Source organism: Lepisosteus oculatus, chromosome 29, assembly GCF_040954835.1.
Source record: "Lepisosteus oculatus isolate fLepOcu1 chromosome 29, fLepOcu1.hap2, whole genome shotgun sequence".
In the NCBI taxonomy this organism is placed as follows: domain Eukaryota; kingdom Metazoa; phylum Chordata; class Actinopteri; order Semionotiformes; family Lepisosteidae; genus Lepisosteus; species Lepisosteus oculatus.
Genome location: NC_090724.1, coordinates 4,203,609 through 4,226,083, shown reverse-complemented (window position 1 = coordinate 4,226,083; position 22,475 = coordinate 4,203,609). Strand labels below are relative to the sequence as shown.

The following is a 22,475-nucleotide window of genomic DNA, read 5'->3' as shown; positions in this document are numbered from 1 at the left end:
CTTCAGGATCAACTTATGGTTGGCACCTGTTTACACAGCTGGGTATTTTACTGGAACGTTTCGGGAGAAGGACCTTTCCTTCAGCCTACCACAGCAGTGTCTGGGATTTAAACCCTCAGCTTTTGAGTTATGAAGCCAGAATCCCTAACCACTACACCACACTGCTGCAAATATCTTTAGATTACGTTCACAACCAAGATGAGAAAAGAGGGCATTTGGTCATCCTGGGACCACACTAGTGACAACATGCAAATGCTGCCGCATTAGAAATCAGTTAACTTGTTTTTTTTTGCCACAGAGTAGAAGGTGCGATAGAGATCTAATGCTTTTGACTTGTGATCACTAACCCCTTGCAGGTTCTGGGACCCGGGACCAGCTGCAGACCCCTTCGGTGACATGCGCTATGTGCGGGGTGGCTTTGTGTATGTGCAGGACCTGGTGGAGCAGGGGCTGGCCAGGGTGCTGGGCGGGCAGGAGCAGCGCACTGGGATCCACGTGCAGCAGATGCCTTACCCCTGCTATGTGGATGATGTGTGAGTTATCGCTGGGAACCAGAGTCCCCGGCAGCCTCTTCTGTACAATGTTTTTTTTTTTAAAGGTCATATGGTTGTGTTTTCAAGAAAAAGATCTTCATGTCAATGTTTTCAAATCTTGCACATCATTTGTTACCATGAGGAGACAACAGAGTTGAGTCTTGAGAGATTGAGACACTCCGCGGCTTCATTAGGATTTTCGTAAATCGGAAAGGTTTCCTAAAGGTACCATGGAGGTTCATGCTCGATGAATATAGCTTGAGGGCGGTTTTAAGGAGCTGCAGGTGTGTAACATGACCTCATGAATATTGCCCACTATATCGGAGTTCCCCATCTGTGTCTTCTGTCTTCATTTAGTTTCCTACGGGTGCTTAATCGCTCTCTGCCCCTGTTCATGACCCTGGCCTGGATCTACTCTGTGGCCATGATAATCAAGGACGTCGTCCACGAGAAGGAGGCTCGGCTGAAGGAGACCATGCGCATTATGGGCCTGAGCAGCAGTACGCTGTGGTTCAGCTGGTTCATCAGCAGCTTCATCCCTTTCCTCATCAGCGCCGCCCTGCTCATCCTCATCCTCAAGGTATGTTCATCTCCCTGGGAGATCAGGGTGTGCCTTGAGCTCCTTGGTGTCTTTACCTGCTGCTTGGAAATGTTGATGGCTGCAGGTGTTGGTGCCTGTGTGTAACACTATGCCGTCTCCCCTCCCTTAGCTGGGCGATATCCTGCCCTACAGCGACCCCCTGGTGATCTTCACCTTTATGGCTGCCTTCGCCACGGCCACCATACTGCAGTGCTTCCTCATCAGCACCTTCTTCTCACGTGCCAACCTGGCAGCCGCCTGTGGGGGCATCATCTACTTCTCCCTCTACCTGCCCTATGTCCTGTGTGTCGCCTGGAGGGACCACGTCACCTTCGGCATCAGGATCTTCACGGCGAGTCCACAAGCGCGCCTTTCCCTCTCACCCTCCTGTAGTTGGGCCAGACTTGTAATTCTGTCTCTCGTGTGTTTTACGCCTCCTGCTCTGCGTCAGTGTGCTGCTGGCTGCTCATTTCTCTCTCGCCCTCTTCGTCTTCAGAGCCTGCTCTCTCCGGTGGCCTTTGGCTTTGGCTGTGAATATTTCTCCCTCTATGAAGAGCAGGGCGTGGGCATCCAGTGGAGAAACCTGGGCTCCAGCCCTGTGGAGGGGGATGGGTATAACTTCAGCACTTCTATCGCACTTCTGCTGGTGGATGCCCTGCTGTATGGACTGGGCACCTGGTACATTGAGGCAGTTTTCCCAGGTGGGCACAGCACTAGCTCTCTGATTCATCATTTCCATCGAATGACTTTGTTCCCAGTGATCCTTAATTTAAATGATCTACTTTCTGCATGGTTAAATTATTCCCTATAAATGCAGTTAATTATGAATGTTTTTTTGTCTGCCTTAGGTAACTCAGAGTTCTTATCATCGCATATTATCCAATACAGCAGAGGATGAGCTAATAAATATAAATGGTTTGACAATATCTGTTTTCTATTATGAGACTAATAAGCAGCTCTTGGCTGACACTCTTTTTATTTTAATATGCTGGTCTATTATAACTGGGCTTGTTTCTGGGGTATAATTAAAAAGAAATACATGTCCTGGACTCGAGCTTCTCGTTTTTCATCCTAGGTCAGTTTGGGGTCCCGAAGCCCTGGTACTTTCCTTTCCTGCGCAGTTACTGGCTGGGTGAGACTCTGTCTGATGCGCACTTGTCCATTCCTCCCCTCAGCAAGGCCCAGACAGAGGGTGAGTGTTTGCAGGGACTCCAGTGCTCTTTTGTTCCATTCAGTCGCCTGCTGATTCTTCTCTTCCTTGTCTTCAGTTCATGAGCTTTGTCAAAGCACGCACTAAGAGTTTTCACCGTCTTCTTTTAGAATAAATGAAAAACTTGTTTGAAGACAAAGTCAAAGTGTTTTCATTTAAAATCTTGAACACTCTTAGGAAATCATGAAAAGTTAAATGAAACGAGCCAGTCTTAATGTCATACTTCCTCCCTGTGGTTTTGTTTGCTCCTGTGCTGTTTGTTTGAAATAATCTATAAGATCTGTTCTTCACAGTCACTCTCTCTTGCTCTCATTCCATCTTACTCGCTGTTTTGTGTGTTTTTAGTGTGTATGGAGGCCGAGCCCAGCCACCTGCCCTTGGGGGTGTCCATCCAGGACCTGGTCAAGGTTTACAGCTCGGGGGCCAAACTGGCCGTCAACCACCTCAACCTCAACTTCTACCAGGGCCAGATCACGTCCTTCCTGGGGCACAACGGTGCTGGGAAGACCACCACCATGTGAGAGCTCAGGACATGTCTCACTGAATGGCAAAGTCTACCATTGTTAAGGAATATACTGTATGATGAGTTAGCAGGTCTTTGCAATTGATTTCTTGATTTTTATTATTGGGTCACTGTCAGTGATATGCATTAAAGCAGGGAAGAGTCGCCACTTTGATAATATCAATCCTAACGCCACCACACCTACAAAGACGGGAAACACTTCCTGATCTCATTTGCATTGCCTTTTGTCTGTCTTTCACTGGCCTTTTCCAGACTGTCATCTTTCAGAGCTATAATTACAACTGGTGGCATGAAAAGGTGATGGAGAATAATCCACTGGCCTTGAGTTAAAATAAGGGAATATGACACAGATGTTAAAAGTTACTTGCCAAAGTAAGAATGCAGATTCTTCCATCAGTTTTAGCAAGTGAATGCTAGATTCATTTCATGGTTTGTCTTTGAACCTGGGACCTGTTTTTGCATCAGTGCTTGCTCCCTTTAGCTTTGTGGACCTTGTCATCTGTGGTACCTCTGCTTATTTAGCTAATTGTGTGAATCCTGCTTCCCCAATCCCAGGTCTATCCTGACTGGCCTGTTCCCCCCCACTGCCGGGACGGTATATATCCAGGGCAAGGACATCCGTACGGAGATGGACTCCATCCGCAGGACTCTGGGCATGTGCCCTCAACACAACGTCCTCTTTGATATGTAAGGGTCCAGTCTAAAGCCATTAAGGAGCACTCATTGCATCATTGATGGACAACCCACATTTCACTTTAACTACATACTGTAGAAAGATTAAGTTTCTGAGTGGCTTGGCAGTTATAGGTGCTCATTTGGGTTTTGCAATACAATCATCTTAAAATCAAGGCTGGTTTTTGTCATAAGCATACTGTATCCCAGATTCCCTCACCAGTAAAGCACAATTGTCCAAGTCCCTGAGTGCTTGCAGTGATGTCACTGAGGGACTGTTCTCTGCTCCAGTCACTGTTAACCCTCCATCAGGCACCATGGAGCTCTGGCCTTATAGCCAGAGGGTGCATGGTTCAGTGGGAGCCTTGTGTGCTTGTGTTCCCATGGTGTCAGTGCATTCATGGTTACTGTGCTTCAAGATGTTAAGACACAACCAGTGTCTCCAAATGGTTCATTATATAAATTAAATTATTGATGGTTATGAAACATTTCATCCAATATTGAGCTTAAATTTTGGCATTGTCTATGTAAATTTGGTTAGTTCTTCTTATTTTAATCTATGTATTTCAAAACATGTTTAATTATTGAAATGACTTTCAGAACCAGGACCAGTTCTCACTGGTTCAAAGCCTTTGCAATGGTTTGGATAGGAATGGATAATGTGGCTTACACCTTTTTTTAGTCCAACCACCAGGTGGAAGCAGGAACATTTATTTGTAAGAACAGAGTAATTTGCAATGTGCAACATCTTTCTGTGTGCATTTTTGTCCTTACAGTGCACTTACAGTGGGATTGGAGAAATATTGAACAGTAGTTTTCATTGCTTTAGTCAGTGCTATTGAGTACTGAACTGACCTTTCCTTTTCCCCCATCATCGGTCTCCAATCCAGCTTGACAGTGGAGGAGCACGTGTGGTTCTATGGGCGTCTGAAGGGCATGTCCGAGGAGGAAGTGAGAGCAGAGATGGAACGGATGCTGCAGGATGTGGGGCTGCCTCACAAGCGCAAGGAACAGACCAAGAACCTTTCTGGTACCAACCTGTCCTGCCTCTGCTTGGAGCTCCTGCTTCTCATTGTTCCTTGTGGTTTCCATCTGAGAGGCTTGATCTGTGTACTAGTCTATTGATACAAAAATTCACATTTTACAGGCATTCTCTTTAAGCTAGTGTATAGGGTACCTATATAAGAAGGTCCATCTAGCTCATTTGGTTGCTACAAGCTAATTGATCCAAGAATTGCATTCAGTTGCTTTAAAAGAAGCCAGGTGTCGCTTCTATAACAATATATAGCAGGGTGTCACTTCTGTAGCTTGTTCCTGGCTCCCACAATCCTTTGGATTAAAAAAAAAAATGTTTGCTGCATCTCGAATGTTTTCTGTTCAGTGTTAAATGCCCACTGTTGTAAATCCTCTCCTCTCTCCTCTCAGGGGGCATGCAGAGGAAGCTGTCAGTGGCCATCGCCTTCGTGGGGGGGTCAAAGGTGGTGATTCTGGATGAGCCCACAGCTGGAGTGGACCCCTACTCGCGTAGGGGCATCTGGGACCTGCTTCTGAAATACAGCAAAGGTCAGGGTGGGACACACTGGTGTTGCTGTTCTGTGAAAATAAATCACAACATAGGGGGAATACCTGGTTAGCTCTCAATACAGAGACACAAGAAATACTTGTGCAGACAAAAACATTTTAGGCCTGTTTCTGCACCTCACGATTAAGAAGATCACCTGGGTTGTTTTCTCTTGTAACATCAAACGTAAGCAATGTGAATGTCTGTTTTTCCTTGTGCTGTACTGAGAAGGGATTAGGTAGAGTTAGGGTTAATCCCCTTGCCCTTGCTCTCTCCAGACCGCACCATCATCCTGTCCACACACTACATGGACGAGGCGGACCTGCTGGGCGACCGGATCGCCATCATCTCCCAGGGCCGGCTCTGCTGCTGCGGCTCCTCCCTCTTCCTCAAGACCCGCCTGGGCACCGGCTACTACCTCACTGTCGTCAAGAGGGAAGCCAGCAGCGTGCCCCCCAGCAGCGCCAGCGCGGGCACCCTCTCCCTAGCCACAGCCAGGAATGTAAGTCACGCCCTGACGTTTTTATTGCAAAACACAAAGACGCGTTCAGTAAACATTCTCTACCTTGCTTGAACCTTTTACGGGGGGGAAAAATTACCTGAAACGCCATTTATTTCTGAGCTTTAGAGAAGGTCGCAAACTACTTCATGACTGTGTGTTTGGAGCATTATTGATTTGTTTTACTCAGGTTTTAGTGTCTTCCACTGAACCTTTCTCTTGGTCTTTATTTGAGGCAGTGGCACGTTCTCTCCTTGTTTGCAGGACAGCGACTCTGCCAGGAGCTATGACACGGGTCTGGGCAGTGAGCAGTGCAGCGAGATCAGCACCACAGGTGAGTCTCGGGGGCAGGGCCAGTATGTCACCAGGTGTGCGACGGCCACAACTGCTCCTGGGCCCTGCCTTGTTTAAGAGGGCAGTAACAAGGTAAGGGGCGCAATCTCTAGATTGGCACACCCCCAGAAAACAATAATTAGACCAGAAGGAGCTCCCACCACTCCCTCATACTGCACGTTTGCCCGTGCAAATATAGCGTTCACTATGCTAGGGTGCTCAGTAGAGATTGCAACGGTCATGGCTTGCCTCTTCGGTGTGCGCCAGTCTGTGGCCGAACACGATCCTCTTTACCCCCAGATGTGCCGGGGCTGTTGGCCTTCTTAAGGCAGTACGTGGCGAAGGCACGGCTGGTGGAGGATGTGGGCAGGGAGGTGGTGATCAACGTGCCACATTCAGCAGCGCAGGATGGCAGCCTGGCGCTACTCCTGGCAGAGCTGGATGGGCGGCTGTCCGAGCTAGGCGTGGGAAGCTATGGGATCTCGGACACCACGCTGGAGGAGGTAAAGGGAGTGGTAGAGTAAGAACACCTGATTGATTAATTGAGGTTGAGCAAATCGGTCCATATACTTAGTTGTGGCCATGTGTCTATTTCTGTTACATTTGACAAACATTTCAATGATGTTGTCTACTTCATCAGAGTTTTGAACCTTTGAAATCTCTTATCTCTTCTTGGCCTTTAATTTCAGTTTAGACAGGTCATCTGTCTTAACATGAGACTTCGTCCCTGTCTCTAACTTAATATATACCAGTGAGAGAGAAAATATAGCTGTGAATCCCGTCATATCTTTTGTTTTTGTTTTCTTTCACTGAGCCAGTCTGCGTCTTGTGTGTGCAGATCTTCCTGAAGGTGGCAGAGGAGACAGGCGTGGATGCTGTCCCAGCTGATAAACAGGAAGAACCTCCTTATCCCCAGCAGCAGGCTGACCCTGCTGACACCGACCCAGAGATAGGTAATACCCCTGCTCCTTCCCCTGCGCCACCAGTCTGGCTGTGCTGCTCTGCGTGTGTCTGCCTGTTTTTAACTTGGCTGTCTCTTTCTGTCTTAACACTACGCTGCTACCAGGAAAGAAACAGCCCCGCAAACCAGGTACCCCCTTCGTGTATGGCAACATTGTCTCTGTCTACAAAATAGCCACTGCAGAACACACACTTTTACCTGCATCTAGAGAAATCAGTTGTCAGTACTCCATTTCTGACCATTTCACTCTGTCTAACTCAGTGTGAGCGCAAATGATCCGCTTTTTTGTGTTAACTGAAGAGCTTCATAGTGCTTCATTGATATTGAAGAAACTCGGTGCCTATCTGCATGGTTTATGGCCTCCTTGCCTTTTTGTTTTGGCTTCCTGCTGTAAATGTATTGGAGATACACCAATACATCCTTGGGCCACGTTCAATAACAAATGCAGCTAGAAGAGGAGAATTTCTGAAAGTTAGTTGAGAATGGGTATCTCACCTGGCGAAGATTAAATAAGGTCATAGAGACGGTGATCCGGACAGGCCCAAGCCCCACTCGTAATATAAACGTTCTGAAATTCGTTCAGAAAACCAGCTTCTGAATAAACCCTGGGACAAGCCGTGACCTCACTGAGCTGTGCAGGGCAGGGACGCGCCGTGACTTGGGAATGCTGGGGGAAAACGAAGACCTGCCCGGTCTGCGGTGTAAGACTGGCTTCCCGCTGACCCTGCTCCCACTCCCCAGAGCCCCTGGAGACGGACCTGCTGAGTGGGGACGGGAGGGGCTCGGCGCCCCTGTCCGGCTGGAGCCTGACCAGGCAGCAGCTGCGGGCCCTGTTCGTCAAGAGGTGGCTGTACGCCCGCCGGAGTCGGAGGGGCTTCTTCGCCCAGGTGAGCGCTGGCCGGGGGGCGACGCGTTGTCGCGAGCACAGTCGAGATCTCACCCTGGTTCATCTTGGGGTGGAGAGAGATGCTGACTTTTGACGGCTGCCTCTTTTCCAGATTGTCCTTCCTGCAGTGTTTGTTTTCATCGCCCTGCTCTTCAGCCTCATTGTACCTCCTTTTGGGAAATACCCTGCCCTGGAGTTGGAGCCATGGATGTATGGAGAGCAATACACATTCTTTAGGTAGGGCCCTGTTTCTCCACATCCTTGCTCACCCCCTTATTTACAGACTCCGTGCTGCCTCTCTCAGTTCCTTTACTCTTTCTTCCCTTTGACCTCCAGTTTTCCCCCTTCACCTTTCCTCTCACACGTTCTCCTGGGCTGGTATCCCGCGGAGACCTGCTTTCCTCACTGCATCGCTCTTGTCTTTCCAGCGACGATGCCCCAGGCGACCCCGCCAGTCAGAACCTGCTCCGCGCTCTGTTAGACAAGCCTGGGTTCGGTACTAAGTGCATGGCAAAGACCGGGTGAGACTGCCGTCCCAGCCTCCCTCTGGGAGACCAATCCTGCATGCTGCTCTCCACCTCTGTAAAACTGTGATCCTGAGACCACCTTTTAGCAGCCGTAACTTTTAAATCTGGTTTTCCACTGCAGGCACTTTTGCTGCACTGCTAATCAATACTGGGAAGTTGAAAGGGTGCTCCAAGTTGGGGTGGGAGGAGATCTTTTTGGAGCAGTCAATCCACACTTTTTGGTGTGTGACAAGTATTGGCCGGATTTTATTTCCTGTACTCGCCCGGCAGTACTGGGTAAGCCGCAAGACAGGCGGGGAGTGTGACAGTGCGTTCGGAAGGAGGCGGTGAGAACGGAGAACCGAGAGGTGAGAAGGATTTTCCTTGTCCTGTCCAGCGTCGGGAGCGCCTCGGGTCCGGAGGCTCAGTGCACGGATGGAGGCACGGAATTTCGAATGCCAGCGGTGCCCCCGGCTGTCATGGAGCTGATCAGCAACGGCAACTGGACTTCGGATCGGCCCTCGCCCGGCTGCCAGTGCAGCTCGGAGGAGATCCGCAGGATGCTACCCGAGTGCCCAGAGGGAGCTGGTGGGCTGCCTCCTCCACAGGTCATTGACTGACACGCACACTCCGCACCTGTGCCAGACCCCAGAGAGGTCCATTGCATTTGAATGTCCACACTCTCTTGGCCAATACCTCCTCTTGGTTGTTCCCTTTCTTGTCTTCTGAATGTGTGTGTAGTTTTGTAGTTTATTTTGATCCCCAGTTTGAATTCCTTTCTAGAGCAATGAATCCCATTAATTAGGAGTAGAGACCATTATTAATAATTCATTAGGTAACTAGTAGTAGAAACAATTCGCTGTGCATTAAAGAAGATTGAAAATGTGATCAATCATCTTAAGCTTATATACTGTAGATGGCTAGTGAAGATTTTTCAAATGGCTTTTTTCTTGTTAAGAGTCAACATGTCTGCTAAATTGGAAAATACTTAAAACAATACTGGAATCCAAATTTGCCCAGGCACCCTGTGAAAAAACATCTCGATGCTCTCTCTTCATTTTATTCCAGGTCAAAAGAATGACTGGAGACATCTTGCAGAATCTGACTGGGCGTAATCTGTCCGACTACCTGGTCAAGACTTATTCCCAGATTCTCAGCAAGAGGTGAACAACATCTAAACCTGCTCACGTTTGTTGATAATGTTTTCAGATGGTCTCCAAAGTGCAGTTATCTTGAACAAACGTACTTTCATTCTCAATAGCATGATAGGAACTTTAGAGAACCCAGAGTGCCCTTCTCCAGCTGCCCAACACACCTGACCATCAGAATATCTCAGGATACTGTCACAGGACATTGAAATACCCCTCATTTTTATTTCTGTATCTATCTCGATGAACTTTGTGCTGGTGGTCTCTCTCTTCACAAGTGCTTTCTTGCTCTCTTTCCATTCCAGCCTGAAGACTAAGAAGTGGGTTAATGAGTTCAGGTGAGTGGTACTGGAGGACGAAAGCCTGTAACAAAAATTATTGCTTATACCTCTACAGTTATTGGATCAACAGTTATCTTACCTTGGTGTGAACCCCGGACCTTCTATTAAAGGAGAACTGGCATGTTTTCTGCCTGGTGCTGGTAAAGAGTGTTGTCGTGTTAAGTTCAGGCTCTTATTTCACCTACCTGCTGTCTTGGGCTGAGTGAAGCTGCAGTATCTGTAGAACTGAGAGATGTGCAGCTGTAGAGAAGAATGGAGATGGAGGATGTGCTGTGGTGGGCTTACAGTGAAGGAGCAATAACTGTCCATGTTGCGTCTTTGTGCCCGTCAGGTACGGCGGTTTCTCTGTGGGTGCCCGCAGCTCTCAGGTCCTACCTTCAGGCCAGCAGGTCAAGCAGATGGTTCTGGCAATAAGAACACGGTTCAGAGTGGACGAGGTAGCAACCGTCTGTAGATGTAGAATTTCCTTTTATTGCCATTTACCATTCTTCAGTGGGACTGTGGCTAAGGATCTGTGCTTGTGGCTGTAAGGTTGCCGATTTTAAATCCCACGTCCGGCAGAGGAATCCTACTCTGTTGGGCCCCTGAGCAAGGCCCTTAACCCCAGCTACTCCAGGGGCGCCGTATAAATGGCTGACCCTACACTCTGACCCTAAGCTTCTCTCTCCCCGTCTGTGTGCCTATGTGTCTCATGGAGAACAAGTTGGGGTATGCGAAAAGACAAATTCCTAATGCAAGAAATTGTATACGGCCAATAAAGTGATCTTATCTTAACTGTAGCTGACTGCATGGAGCAATGCAGTGTGGTTAATGCAGTATGTTTGAATGTGTTATAAGTTTAGTTTATAAAGGAATAAATAGTAGATGGCTTTAGGATGTCTGAGAAAGATGCACATCTAAGTGGCTTAAGTGTTTGCCTCTTATCCTGAACATCCTTAACCCTTTTCTCTCCAGAATGGCTCCCTGGACAGGCTGCTGGAGAGATTGCCAGGGTTTGTTAGCAGGCTGAGTTCCCAGAACAATGTCAAGGTGAGAAAGGAACAAGACAAGTACTGGATGTGGATTTGCACATCGAATGAGACAGCGCAGACATGCAGCTTTTAAAGCATTGAGTAGATTTACATACTGAAATTGCTTCAGTTTTGATTAGCATTTCTCTTAAAATGTCTACACATCTTCTAATCTTTACACTTAAATGCAGAGAAATCTGTGACGGCAAGTCAACAATTCTAAGAACAGACTCTTACCAGTTTGACTTCTGTTCATTCAGTTCGTTGCAAGTGCACATTTTTCCCAGTATTGAACTGTTTTGAACATCTTGGGCAGCAGAGGGAAGTAAAGAGGTTGTTATTTGCGGGACGTGTTTGTGAATGTGTTTTGCAGATGCATGTTCTCTTTCTCCAGGTGTGGTTCAATAACAAGGGCTGGCACGCCATGGCATCCTTCCTCAACATCATGAGCAACGGCCTCCTGCGTGCCAGCCTCCCTCCGGGCCCCGAGAGACAGCGGCATGGCATTACGGCTTTCAACCACCCGCTCAACCTCACCAAGGAGCAGCTGACCGAAGTGGCACTGTGAGGACCCTGCATGGATTTTACCACCTGCTGCAGGGACTCGATGACATGATCCTGCAGAGTTCTTACAGACCAGATCCAAACTGCCTGCAGTAGTTCTTCCACTCTTAAAAATACTGGATTTCATTACTAGAGGAGTCAGAAAAGCATAGCATTTGTGGTGGTTCAAGGTGTCCTTCCTTGATCACTGATAACTGTTTGGCGTCATCAGGAGGTGACTTTTTAACAGATGCTTGTTGAGTTGGCAGATGCGCTTCAAGTGACATCACATGTCTTCCTCTTCCTGTTTCCTGACAGGATGGCCACCTCAGTCGACGTGCTGGTGTCCATCTGCGTGATCTTCGCCATGTCCTTTGTGCCGGCCAGCTTTGTGCTCTTCCTCATCGAGGAGCGGGTCAGCAAAGCCAAGCACCTGCAGTTTGTGAGCGGCGTGAAACCCATCGTCTACTGGCTCGCCAACTTCACCTGGGACATGGTGATTACCTGGCGCTTCCTGCCCAGAACCTCAGTGTAAAATCTTTGAGTAGTTCAACTTCATTCATCATCAGTGCATATTGCAGGCATCAGCCAACACTAATCATCTTTCCATGCTTACTTCCTTTGACGTAGCTTGGATAGCTTTTCTAAGGCCTTTTTAATGGCTTAGCTTAGGATGTTTGTACATTTCATGTTTCTGATGTCTCCTGTCTCCCTGCAGTGTAACTATACGGTACCTGCCACCATGGTGGTGCTGATCTTCCTGTGCTTCCAACAGCAGTCCTACGTCTCCCCTACAAACCTGCCCGCCCTAGTGCTGCTGCTCCTGCTGTATGGGTAAGAGCTCCAGGGCAAGCTTGGGCAGGTGCTATGTCTCTTTGTGCGGGCGTTTCCCAATCTTGGCCCTGTTGGCCCATATCCCAGGGTTCATTATCCTGACATGACTGATTTCAAAAGGGTTTTGAATTCTGTGAATTGCAATATTTGCTTCAGAGATGGGGGAGAAAAAAAGTTTGAAGGAAAAGAAAAGGGAGTCTTGCAACATATAGGTGTTTTGAAGGCAGTCTATTTTTTGAGTTACAGTGATCTGATGTATGTGCTCCTCTCTCTCTCTGTCCCTGGCAGCTGGTCCATCACCCCCCTCATGTACCCAGCCTCTTTCCTCTTCAGCGTGCCCAGCACAGCCTATGTGGTGCTCACCTCCCTCAACCTCTTCATTGGCATCAATGGCAGTGTGGCCACCTTCGTCCTGGAGCTATTCACAGACCAGGTGCACCACCTCCCCTCAGAGTAACACCAGCCTCTGCAGTAGTCAGTGCTAAGCATATACTGGTAGCTGCAGCCAGTCTGGCGAGGAACTGAGAAGGGCTGCGTCATGCCAGCTCATAGAGACGCATGATCATATGGGAAAGGGTCTAAATGTCAGGAGGCTGTTCGACTCAGCGTGGTTACTGCATGTTTCTGTTAGCTCATCAGTCAGAGGATCTCATCCAAGGGTTTCTTCAGGGATCCCTAGACATCTGCTTCAGCAGTATAGATGGGTAACTTGTCCCAAAACCCTCTGCTTGCCTGGTCCTGGTCAGACTTTTAAGAATTTTAGAAACATTCATACCCAGATGCGTCTCCCAGTTTCTTTGTAGGAGTAAGCCTACTGTTTCAGACTTTACTGTGTGAATTATAAGATTTTTTTCCATCCTATCATTCTATTTAAGAAAATATAATGAGAAATTAAACTCTTTGAATTTAAAATGACTTTTGTTTTGTTTCAGCTGGGACTGATTGTTTACTACAAAACTACTTTTCAAGCTTTTAGGAGAACTTTTATACATATCGCAATTCTGTCTCTGAGCCTTGCGTAGTCAATGAATGTAATTATGCTGCCACTTTGAGTTCTTCCCTGCTGTTGCATGAGGAACGTTCACTTTGGCCCCCCTAATTTAAAAAAAAACTAAGCAGTATGAAGGAGAAGTCATTTAAAGCAAATCAAGCCATGGTCTTCTTTTTGTGTTGCGGCTATTCAGATTTGTCAGCTTTGGCAGTAAAAATGTGCTCATTTTTTATAATTATACACTTTATTACAATGCCTTCTGGGTTTTTACAGTTTAACATTAAAACCCGATGTTCTCTGCTGTTTGTTTGAGATCAGGAAGAAGAGCACTTTATCCTCAATGCCCAGAGTTCTCTGCTGATTTCTTCTTGCCAGCAGCTTGTTAAAGGAAGAAGAAACTGAAATTGCAGTCTTTGCTGAATCTGTTGTTCCTGCCTCCTTCTCTCCAATGCAGACACTGAATGACGTCAATAGGATTCTGAAGAAGGTCTTCCTCATCTTCCCACACTTCTGCTTGGGCCGCGGGCTCATTGACATGGCCAAGAATCAGGCCATGGCAGACGCCTTTCAGCGCCTGGGTAAGTGGCCCTGCTTCTCCCTGCACGTCATTCCTCGGGGAGGAGGGCCGTCCTTAAATCTTGTGTATCTTCATGCAAGGCCAGGGGAAAAATCTCATTCATCTGAAAGCAAAGTACTCTACTGTGCTGGCACTGCCCACATCTGCCAGCACATCTGTTCTGGCCTTTCAGTTCTGAGTCCCCCAGCACTGCTCTTCCTGAGTAGAGACGCTGAATATCCCATGAAGGAATCACTCAATATTTAAAGTTGGGTTGCAGAGCTCTACTTTAAGAAATGGACTGAGAAGGTTTTTCTGTTGAGTGGCTAACAAGATGGGTTAAACGGCTGTCTCTTGTTTGGAACCTTTGTTATTCCATATTATCGGGATTCTATAAGAGCACGTAGAGAGCCATATCCTTTCTCTCTGCTCAGGAGCGAAACAGACCTTGTCCCCGCTGTCCTGGGACTTTGTTGGGAAGAACGTGTTTGCTATGGCAGTGCAGGGAGCGGTGTTCTTCCTCTTCACCCTGCTGCTGCAGTACAAGTTCTTCATCAGCTTCCGGTATGGTAACAAGGCGCCGCCGGACCACCCTGTGCTTGGCATGTTCCAGCCCACAATAATGGTCATCTTCTAGCTCGGGAACAAGTAAAGGTGTATTTCACGCTGAAGAGAAAAGAGTCGCAACGTTTTGGCTGTGAAGAAATGTTGTCTCTTTTCTTTTCAGCATGGAAAAAAAAACTTTATTTGTTCCTTTGGAGCCTACACATGCTGACGTAGCTACCTACTTGACATTCCAGTTTATGTGAAATGAGTAAGAAAAGCACATCGCATTTCTTCACCGCTACAGCGGTGTGCGCTTTGGACACGGATATAATTGCCATGTCACATGAAGCACAGTAAAGCTAAATTTTAAGATGAGGTTTTATGGATTAATTTTTGATAACAACTAAAAGAACATTTGACCAACCTGATTTGCCCACCTTTGTGATCTAATTTTGTATATGAATAATTAGATAATTAAGAATTGTTTTTGCTTCTCAAAATTTCTAAGAGTAATTATTCTTAAACGATCAGGTGTTTTGTTGTGTAGGTGTTGTATGCTTGTGCTTGCAACTAGAAGACTGATTTCCTCCACTTTAGGCCTAAAAGTAAAATCAAGCTGTTTGTTGCTTAACGTCCTGCTGGACATACGGGACATGTTCCGGTGTTCGATGATAATCTGCACAGTTACATGGTTGTTTGCGTTAAGGCCAGGAGTGTCCATTTCGCCCTTCAGGCCATTCGTGGGCTCTCTGCCTCCCCTGGGCCCAGAGGATGAGGATGTAGCCAAGGAGAGAGCGCGAGTGAGCAGTGGGAGGCCCAGTGGTGACATCCTGGTTCTGAAGGAGCTGAGCAAGGTGAGTGAGGGGGATCAGGAAGGGAAGAGGCTTCAGGAGGGAGAGACGGCATCAAGGGAGGCTTTTGATAAGTTGCAAGAAGAAGGATTTGTAGAAGGACAGATAAATAGATACATGTGAGGGAGATGGATTGTTTGAGTAGTGAGCTGGGTGATCAGACTCGTGAAGGAAATGACAGGGTTGTAGGAGAGCGAGAGAAGCCGCCATCAAGCCCTCCTCGTACTTCAGCATCCTCCTGCAAGTCTTGCTTGTGGTTGGAGTCGACCAAAAAGCTTTTTAATTTGTTTTTAGTGTTCTCACTGAGATCCATCTGCTTCTTCTCTGCTTTTCAATGTGGTTGCTTTCTCTTGCAGTAGCTTAGCTTAGCTAAGATGTTCTTAAGCGCTTCCTTCTTCATGTTAAATCTAGCAGCCTCTGATGCCTTGTTTGTGCAGGTGTACAGGCAACGCAAGACTCCTGCCGTGGATCGTCTGTGTCTGGGGATCCCTCGAGGGGAGGTAAGAGAGAGCGCTTCTGTTACAGTCCTGACCCTGCATACTGTACGTGGAACACTCACAGCCCCACTGCATGTGCTCAACTCTATTGATAACCTATTCAATATGCTATGTGGTGCAAGAGCCTAGTGTCTTTGCACGGAATAAGAGCCCTGTGCAGTTTTATCGAAGTATACACTGTCCTTTAACGTAACAGCACAGTGCACCTATGAAACAGTGGTACTGTGTGGTGACACAGAAGCACCACACATTCCAGCTACATAGAACAGTCAGACCATGGCATACAGACAAAGTGCACTTACAGAGCAGCACTTACTTGCCCTTGCTCAAGTGCACTGTATAAGCGGACAAGTGTAAGAGATGCACTGACATACATTTAAGGCCGCCCATGGAAAGTATACAGGGTGTGGAAAGTTGGCTTGACCTTTTGCCTGTCTTTGTCTGATAGTGCTTTGGGTTGCTGGGTGTCAACGGTGCTGGGAAGACTTCCACATTCCGGATGCTGACAGGAGATACCTCCATCACCAGAGGAGAGGCTTTCCTCAGTGGATACAGGTAAGCAGAACCCGCCTTGCCTACACCTTCTGTCCACGAGCTATTGGGATCAGATCTGTGAAAAACCCTTCACCATCCCCGGAGGTTCATGTTCATCATGTTGTAGTATTATATACCGGTAGATTGAACATACTGTACAGAAGTGAAATCATTATTTCCGCAGCCTGTTTAAAGCGTTGTGATAGGCCCCATCCTACAATATATTAGGTGGCTCAAGTTTCATTACTAATTTGCAATGAATCTAAGAAGTATGGTGACTGGAGGCTGTATTGCTGTAAAACGCCAACGCAAATCCAGCCAACACATTGTTAAGTCCTTTTAATACCAAATGTTCCTTTAATCACACCCATGTGAGTGTGTCTCTTAAACCTTCATTTGAGCAACTAATAGATATTCACCCAGTGTGTCCATTTACAGTGGTTAGAGGCAGGTTGGTTGTAATTCCAGTCTTTACTGAAATGCTACAAGAATGTTGTTAATTCTTATAAAGGTTAAGCATCTGAAGTCTTATTAGGTCACGTTCATCTGCAGAAACGCTTCTCTTGGCTTTGGAAGTGTTCTTAGATCTTTTCCTTCTGTTGGATCTTTGTTTTCTGCATTTGACCCCTCTCATTGTTTGCTAGGGATATATTTTGTGGAGTTCAGCCACTGAACATTGCAAAAAATCAAGGAGTTGTTGGTTTCCTTTTCTATCTATATGTGCAAAAATGGAATTAAAATTGTACTGCATGTACTGTATATGCACGTACTGTATAGCATGTTGGCTTTTTTTCTTTACTGGTTAATATTTGGGAGCACGGAGCTCATGGGATCTGAAATGTGTCAAATTGCTATGCAATACGAATTCCATTTCCATTCCCTAGTTGGCGTGCTGTTTAGCATTTATTTGAGAACTGGCAGCCTTGAGCCATCTTAACGGTGTGCCCTGTCCCTGGCAGCGTGCTGACCAGCCTGGAGAGGGTGCACCAGTTGATGGGGTACTGTCCACAGTTCGATGCCCTCAGTGACTTGCTGACAGGCAGGGAGCATCTGGAGTTCTATGCCCGGTTAAGAGGAGCCCAGGAGGAGATTGTTGCTAAGGTAACAGTAATAACAGGCCTGTATCCCAGACTTCACTGTTTGGAACTTAACCCCTGGATTCAGCTCTTGTCTCTCAGTCAGTGAACAGAAAAAGGCTGGACTGTCAAAGTGTTATGTTCTGTGGCCCATCCTCTAGGTGGCGCAGTGGGGTGTGGCGAAGCTGGGTTTGACGCAGTACGCCGAGCGCCCAGCGGGAGGTTACAGCGGGGGCAACAAGCGCAAGCTCTCTACTGCCATTTCCCTCATCGGAGCGCCCCCTGTTGTCTTCCTGGTTAGTCTGCAGTTGTTGCATTTCTCTGGAATTGCAAACGGTGCCGTTGGACCTTTGCGGAACATGTGCTTGTTGTTACCAGAGTCTCTGCATTTGTTCTGCAGGATGAGCCCACTACTGGCATGGACCCCAAGGCCAGACGTTTTCTCTGGAACTGCATCCTCAGTGTCATAAAAGAGGGCCGCTCGGTCATCCTCACCTCCCACAGGTAGGGGGGGATAGCACTCAACAGCTCAGTGTTTTAGCTAGTGTTTTGCTTTTTTTTTTACTCCTGCCAGAGGACAGAGCATTAGTGCTAGTGAGTTCAGAAAATTGCAATGATGTTAATAAACACTTACAGTATTTTTAGTTTTTTTTATTTTACTTAATCAAGATATTTGTACAGAGATGACGAGTTAAGTACGGTGTGTCTGTTTGGTTGATACTGCCGGTGTCTCTTTCGTTCTCCACAGTATGGAGGAGTGTGAGGCTCTCTGCACTCGAATGGCCATCATGGTGAATGGGCGGTTCCGCTGCCTGGGCTCCATCCAGCACCTCAAGAACAGGTAGCACCCGTGGGGATCCTGTGCCTGCCCTGACAAGTGTTGATTAATGACTGGAAGAGGTCGTATGTGTATTAAACAAAGTTCGAGTAGGGAGCTGCATCAGCAGGCGTAGGCTGCAGAGGAACAGCTAAAGGTTTATTCCATTCCCAGGAAGAGAAGAGACTCAATGTTTCAGCTGTGTAGCCTTCTCCAGGTGTGGACCTTCTTCTTCTCACCTGAAAAAGTCTCCACAGCCTAAACGTTGTGTCTCTTCTCATTCTCCTCTCAGCATGGAAGAAACCTTTATCTGCTTGTGTGTATTAAAAATACAGGAGGAGATAATACAATGAAGCATGTATTGTAGTCTTGTTCTTTTTATTCACAATGATACAATACGTGTTATTGAGCTCCCACAGCATCTGCACCCTTTGATAGTCCTATAATGCAATTCCTATTGCGAAGTGAGCCAATGGGTTCCCTTTTTTGTTTGGCTCCCTTTTGGCTTCTTTTGAGCAGCCATGTAGCTCCCTGCCTTCCTTTCACTGAAGCCCTGTACCCTGATTGCTGCCCAGGTTCGGCGACGGCTACACCATCGTCCTCCGCCTGTCGGCACCCGCCGGCCGGCCCTGCCCCGTGGATCTCTTCATGCGCAGTGCCTTCCTGGGAATCGAGCTGAAGGAACGCCACCAGAATGTGCTGCAGTACCAGCTGCCCTCCCGCGCCTGCTCTTTGGCACATGTCTTCGCCACGCTGTCCCAGAACTGCCAGCGCCTGGGCATCGGGGACTACTCTGTGTCACAAACCACCCTGGACCAGGTGAGATCCAAGGGCGGGCCAGGGCATCGGGCTGGAACACGGTCAGAGACTGGGTGGGGACGCTTGGTTACTGTAGTTGTCGCCCTGGTATGACTTGAACTCAGCTTGCAAAGGAACAGGCTGTGGAGCCTTCTTTGGGTGTGAGGGAGAGAGGGAAAGTAGCGGATAAATAAGACATAGGAGAACGAAGGACCGAGTAGGCAAGAAGGGGTGGAGAGCAAGGAGGAATTGGGCGTGAAGCGGGTGAGAATGAGAGTCCAAACTCGGGGAGAGCAGGAGCAGAGGTGTGTAAAGCTGAAATCTGCAAATGAATAGAGAGGATTTAGAAGGAGTTAAGTCTGTTGGTGAGAGAAGCGGGAAGGTGTGGTCCATGTTTCAGGATAATTTTGGTTTGGGATGGCTCTCTACAATAGGAGTTCCGAAAACCCCTCTGTGGGGATGCAGATGGAGAGATCAGAAAGATCGGGGCTGTTAGAGGTGAAATAGGGAACTATCGGATTGGAGAGATCTTTGATCCTTATAGCTCTGACATGTTCCCTGAAGCAGTCTTCTTCCTGTCTCATAAATGTAAACAGCTGGGCATTTTCTAAATGAAAAGAGAGGCCTTGAAAGTGCTTGGTATTGGATATATATTTGCAGGTGATGCAGCCGGTTCTGTTCCAGGGGAAAGCGCCTGATGTGGATGATTGCTGTGAAAAAGAAGGGTGTGCAGATTAGGTGGTCAGTGATATGAGATGATGAGGTGGTCAGGAAAGAAGATTCCAGTGGAAGGGTCATCTTATAAGATGGAGAAGTTGTAATGGATGTTCCTGGGAATAGAAAGGGTGTTATGGTGGTAGGGAAGTACCAATGGAATGCACCTGTGAGTCCATGAGTTCCTATTTGTGTTGATGATGATCCAAGAGCTGTTTTTGGGTATGGTGAGGGCCCTGTCAATAACTGTCGGGTATCCTCTGTCAATGAAAAAAAGATACCATTTTCAGGGTTTGGTTATGGAAGTCCATGTTGTCACTCCATAGTCATCAGAGTCGGAGGAACTATTAAAAAAGGAAAAGAGCTTTTGGTATGTGTGGAGTGGAAGGAACTATACAGAGATGTAAAGCTGAACTGCTATAACTGCAGGAGGTGAATAATTATGATGTTATGATGTAATCTGTGCTTTAGAAATATGGGATATTGACTTAATGTCCTCGAGAGACAAATTCCAGGGTTGTCTTGATGGCATCGAGTCAGCTTGGTGATCTCTTGCAGGTCTTTGTGAACTTTGCCAAGGACCAGAGTGATGATGACCAGCTGAGAGAGGTGACTGTGAACCGGGTGGCAGAGGTCACTGTGGACAGTGCAGGCTTCACAGACGGGACTGACCATGCCAAGCTGAAAGAGCCGATGGCCAATGGGGTAGAGGGCACTAATGATGCCAAGGGCCACAGCTGTGGGAAGCTGCCTGAGGAGGTGGTGGTCAATGGCACTGAAGACATCATGGATGCCCTTGACATGAAGGACCCTAAGCGTCTAACATTGTTCTTGGAGGACAGCAGTGTGCAAGAGAGCCGGCTGTGAAATGGGGGGAGTATCCATCCTCCAGTGAGGTGGTCCAGGTAGGCCAGGCTAGAGGGCCTGGGTAGGGCAGTGAACCTGAGAGCAGGCACCTTCTCGCCATGTGGATGAGGACCACTGCTTTGCTTGGGCAGCTTTTCCCCAAGGTTTGGTGCCTTGCTAGCTAGAACCACCGCCTGTGACATGTTTTCATCCATCTCTTGATGATGTGCCAGAGGTCAGTCTGCCTCTGCTCTTCAACCCCCATGCAGATTAAAGCTGAGCTGAAACATAGAATTCCCACATATCTGCATATAAGATGCATATTTTAAAAGTCAAGGGCATCACAATGTCTTTGGAAAGTGTTGCAATTTTTTTTTTCTATAAATTATTTATTTCTAATTATTTATTTACAGGCTTAAAGTAATGGCTGCTGTTTCTTTAAGCCCTCAGTTATGGGTGGTTATTTCTATGATGCACAAAGCACTTTGAAGAATAACATTCTATAACTTTAGAGCCCCCAAGATTTTAGAATCAGTCGCTGTTACTGTTACTATTCCTCTTAATCTGACATGTTCATCATTTTGGGATGATGATTTTCTCTATTTCCTTCTCTCTACTGACACCTTTGTTTTATGGAGCCTCATCAAAACTGTGGTACTTCAAGCACTGCAGTTTTGCTAAGCACTGTGATGTTTCTTTTTCTTTACCAGATCTCTGATACATCTGGTCTAAAATGAAAACATCACAGAGGGGTTCTGGGTGGTCTTTACTCATGCTGGATTCAGTGTTCTTAGCTTGTAATACCTCAGCGCTTGCCCTGAAGTGCACCATTCACACGTTACAATAATATAACGTCTCTGGCAGCTGTATAGCAAACAAAACCATTGATGACAAAGATGAGTAGGGAAGTAATATTACATCCAGCCAGCTACAGTCTGCTGTTCCTGGTGAGGACTGAAACCCCTTTAGCAAAAATTAAAATACAATTTATTTTATGAGAGCTTTTCAAGAGACTTGTTCGCAAGGCAACGAGGCAATGAGCACTTTAGGCTGGTCTAACTTGGGCAACCTAAACTAAGTTTCAAATTCATAAGGTAGAGACCCTACGAGTAGCATGCAGGTTCCTGCTGTAATTCTGCTCTTTTAAGATCTGCATGTTTGAAGTCTATAATGTCCAGCTCTCAGGTACAAATAAGGAGACAGCATGGAGCTCAGGATTCTAAGGTCTGGGGCCTAGTTTGGTGGTGTCGTATCATTGAGCAAAAATACACTATCGGAACTACTCCAGTCTACCCAGATATACACAAGGTACAAACAAGCGATGAGGAGGGTTAACCCACAATGTTCTAGTATCCTTCCCAGAGAGCTCTGTTTCTCCCTGTGAGCTCATTGCTTCTCCAGCTGGGTTATTACACTTGGAGTTTGACTCAGAGTAGGCTGGCATAGAAATTGAACCTTCCCACACTTCACTAAGTTCATTTTCGTGATTCTGAAAAATAAACTGATTGAATAATGTAGTCCTGGGCTTTTCACCCTACATGCCATCCAGTCAGCTCCATTGCAATAAACCTTCAGGCCCAATAATTGCTCTATAGATCCTGTTTATTAGAATTGACATAATAAAGGTCCTGGTTGAATTCATACCATGTTACGGCTCTGGTTGTGCGGGGGTCACAGTTAGCACCTGTCTAATGTTAGTGGTCCATGCAAGCACTTGAAAAACCTGCACGACTTGAGTACAAGGTTACACTCATGGCCTTTATCGGGTCACGTGTCTTCTGTTCTGTCCCCCATGTTGAAATCTGCAGTGACAAACTTCGAACTGAATCAAAGCTCTTTGTGACTCTGCTCCAGAGTGTTCTGGTGGAGTGGGGAAGCTAAAAGGAGGAACAACCACTACTGCTTCCCATCAAGAAGGCAGCTTTCTGGACTGTAAGGCATGCTGAAGATATGTACTGTATATACTACTGAATGTATGAAAGCTTTTTTCACACATGTAGAGTACTTTGTTCTTTAGGTTGTACATAATGAATTGCAGAAGTATGAATTGATCTATATATTATAATATATGCATATAGTAAACTTTTAATGGATGAAAAGCTCAGTGTG

The 22,475-nt window shown here is 46.9% G+C and overlaps 1 protein-coding gene across 2 annotated transcripts in view; it reads left to right on the top strand.

Annotated features, from left to right (window-relative positions):
• The window catches only part of abca7 (ATP-binding cassette, sub-family A (ABC1), member 7), a 35,099-nt gene extending 12,634 nt beyond the window's left edge, over window positions 1–22,465 (top strand). Inside the window, exons 14-50 of one of the 2 annotated variants that reach the window (XM_069185904.1) lie at window positions 357–533; window positions 891–1,113; window positions 1,244–1,465; window positions 1,610–1,814; window positions 2,189–2,305; window positions 2,669–2,840; window positions 3,402–3,533; window positions 4,409–4,548; window positions 4,944–5,081; window positions 5,358–5,581; window positions 5,843–5,912; window positions 6,212–6,414; window positions 6,750–6,864; window positions 6,978–7,001; window positions 7,614–7,759; window positions 7,871–7,995; window positions 8,187–8,279; window positions 8,662–8,872; window positions 9,333–9,427; window positions 9,718–9,750; window positions 10,085–10,190; window positions 10,708–10,782; window positions 11,158–11,327; window positions 11,625–11,802; window positions 12,025–12,140; window positions 12,429–12,573; window positions 13,586–13,709; window positions 14,122–14,251; window positions 14,967–15,087; window positions 15,522–15,584; window positions 16,030–16,136; window positions 17,075–17,216; window positions 17,353–17,487; window positions 17,592–17,695; window positions 17,940–18,032; window positions 18,584–18,827; window positions 20,079–22,465. In XM_069185904.1, the coding sequence (XP_069042005.1) occupies window positions 357–533; window positions 891–1,113; window positions 1,244–1,465; window positions 1,610–1,814; window positions 2,189–2,305; window positions 2,669–2,840; window positions 3,402–3,533; window positions 4,409–4,548; window positions 4,944–5,081; window positions 5,358–5,581; window positions 5,843–5,912; window positions 6,212–6,414; window positions 6,750–6,864; window positions 6,978–7,001; window positions 7,614–7,759; window positions 7,871–7,995; window positions 8,187–8,279; window positions 8,662–8,872; window positions 9,333–9,427; window positions 9,718–9,750; window positions 10,085–10,190; window positions 10,708–10,782; window positions 11,158–11,327; window positions 11,625–11,802; window positions 12,025–12,140; window positions 12,429–12,573; window positions 13,586–13,709; window positions 14,122–14,251; window positions 14,967–15,087; window positions 15,522–15,584; window positions 16,030–16,136; window positions 17,075–17,216; window positions 17,353–17,487; window positions 17,592–17,695; window positions 17,940–18,032; window positions 18,584–18,827; window positions 20,079–20,387 (5,227 nt within the window). In that variant the 3' untranslated portion in view covers window positions 20,388–22,465. The remainder of the gene's footprint in view (window positions 1–356; window positions 534–890; window positions 1,114–1,243; window positions 1,466–1,609; window positions 1,815–2,188; window positions 2,306–2,668; window positions 2,841–3,401; window positions 3,534–4,408; window positions 4,549–4,943; window positions 5,082–5,357; window positions 5,582–5,842; window positions 5,913–6,211; window positions 6,415–6,749; window positions 6,865–6,977; window positions 7,002–7,613; window positions 7,760–7,870; window positions 7,996–8,186; window positions 8,280–8,661; window positions 8,873–9,332; window positions 9,428–9,717; window positions 9,751–10,084; window positions 10,191–10,707; window positions 10,783–11,157; window positions 11,328–11,624; window positions 11,803–12,024; window positions 12,141–12,428; window positions 12,574–13,585; window positions 13,710–14,121; window positions 14,252–14,966; window positions 15,088–15,521; window positions 15,585–16,029; window positions 16,137–17,074; window positions 17,217–17,352; window positions 17,488–17,591; window positions 17,696–17,939; window positions 18,033–18,583; window positions 18,828–20,078) is intronic. The other variant, XM_069185905.1, reaches the window with a different exon arrangement.
• Window positions 22,466–22,475: the final 10 nt, after the last annotated feature.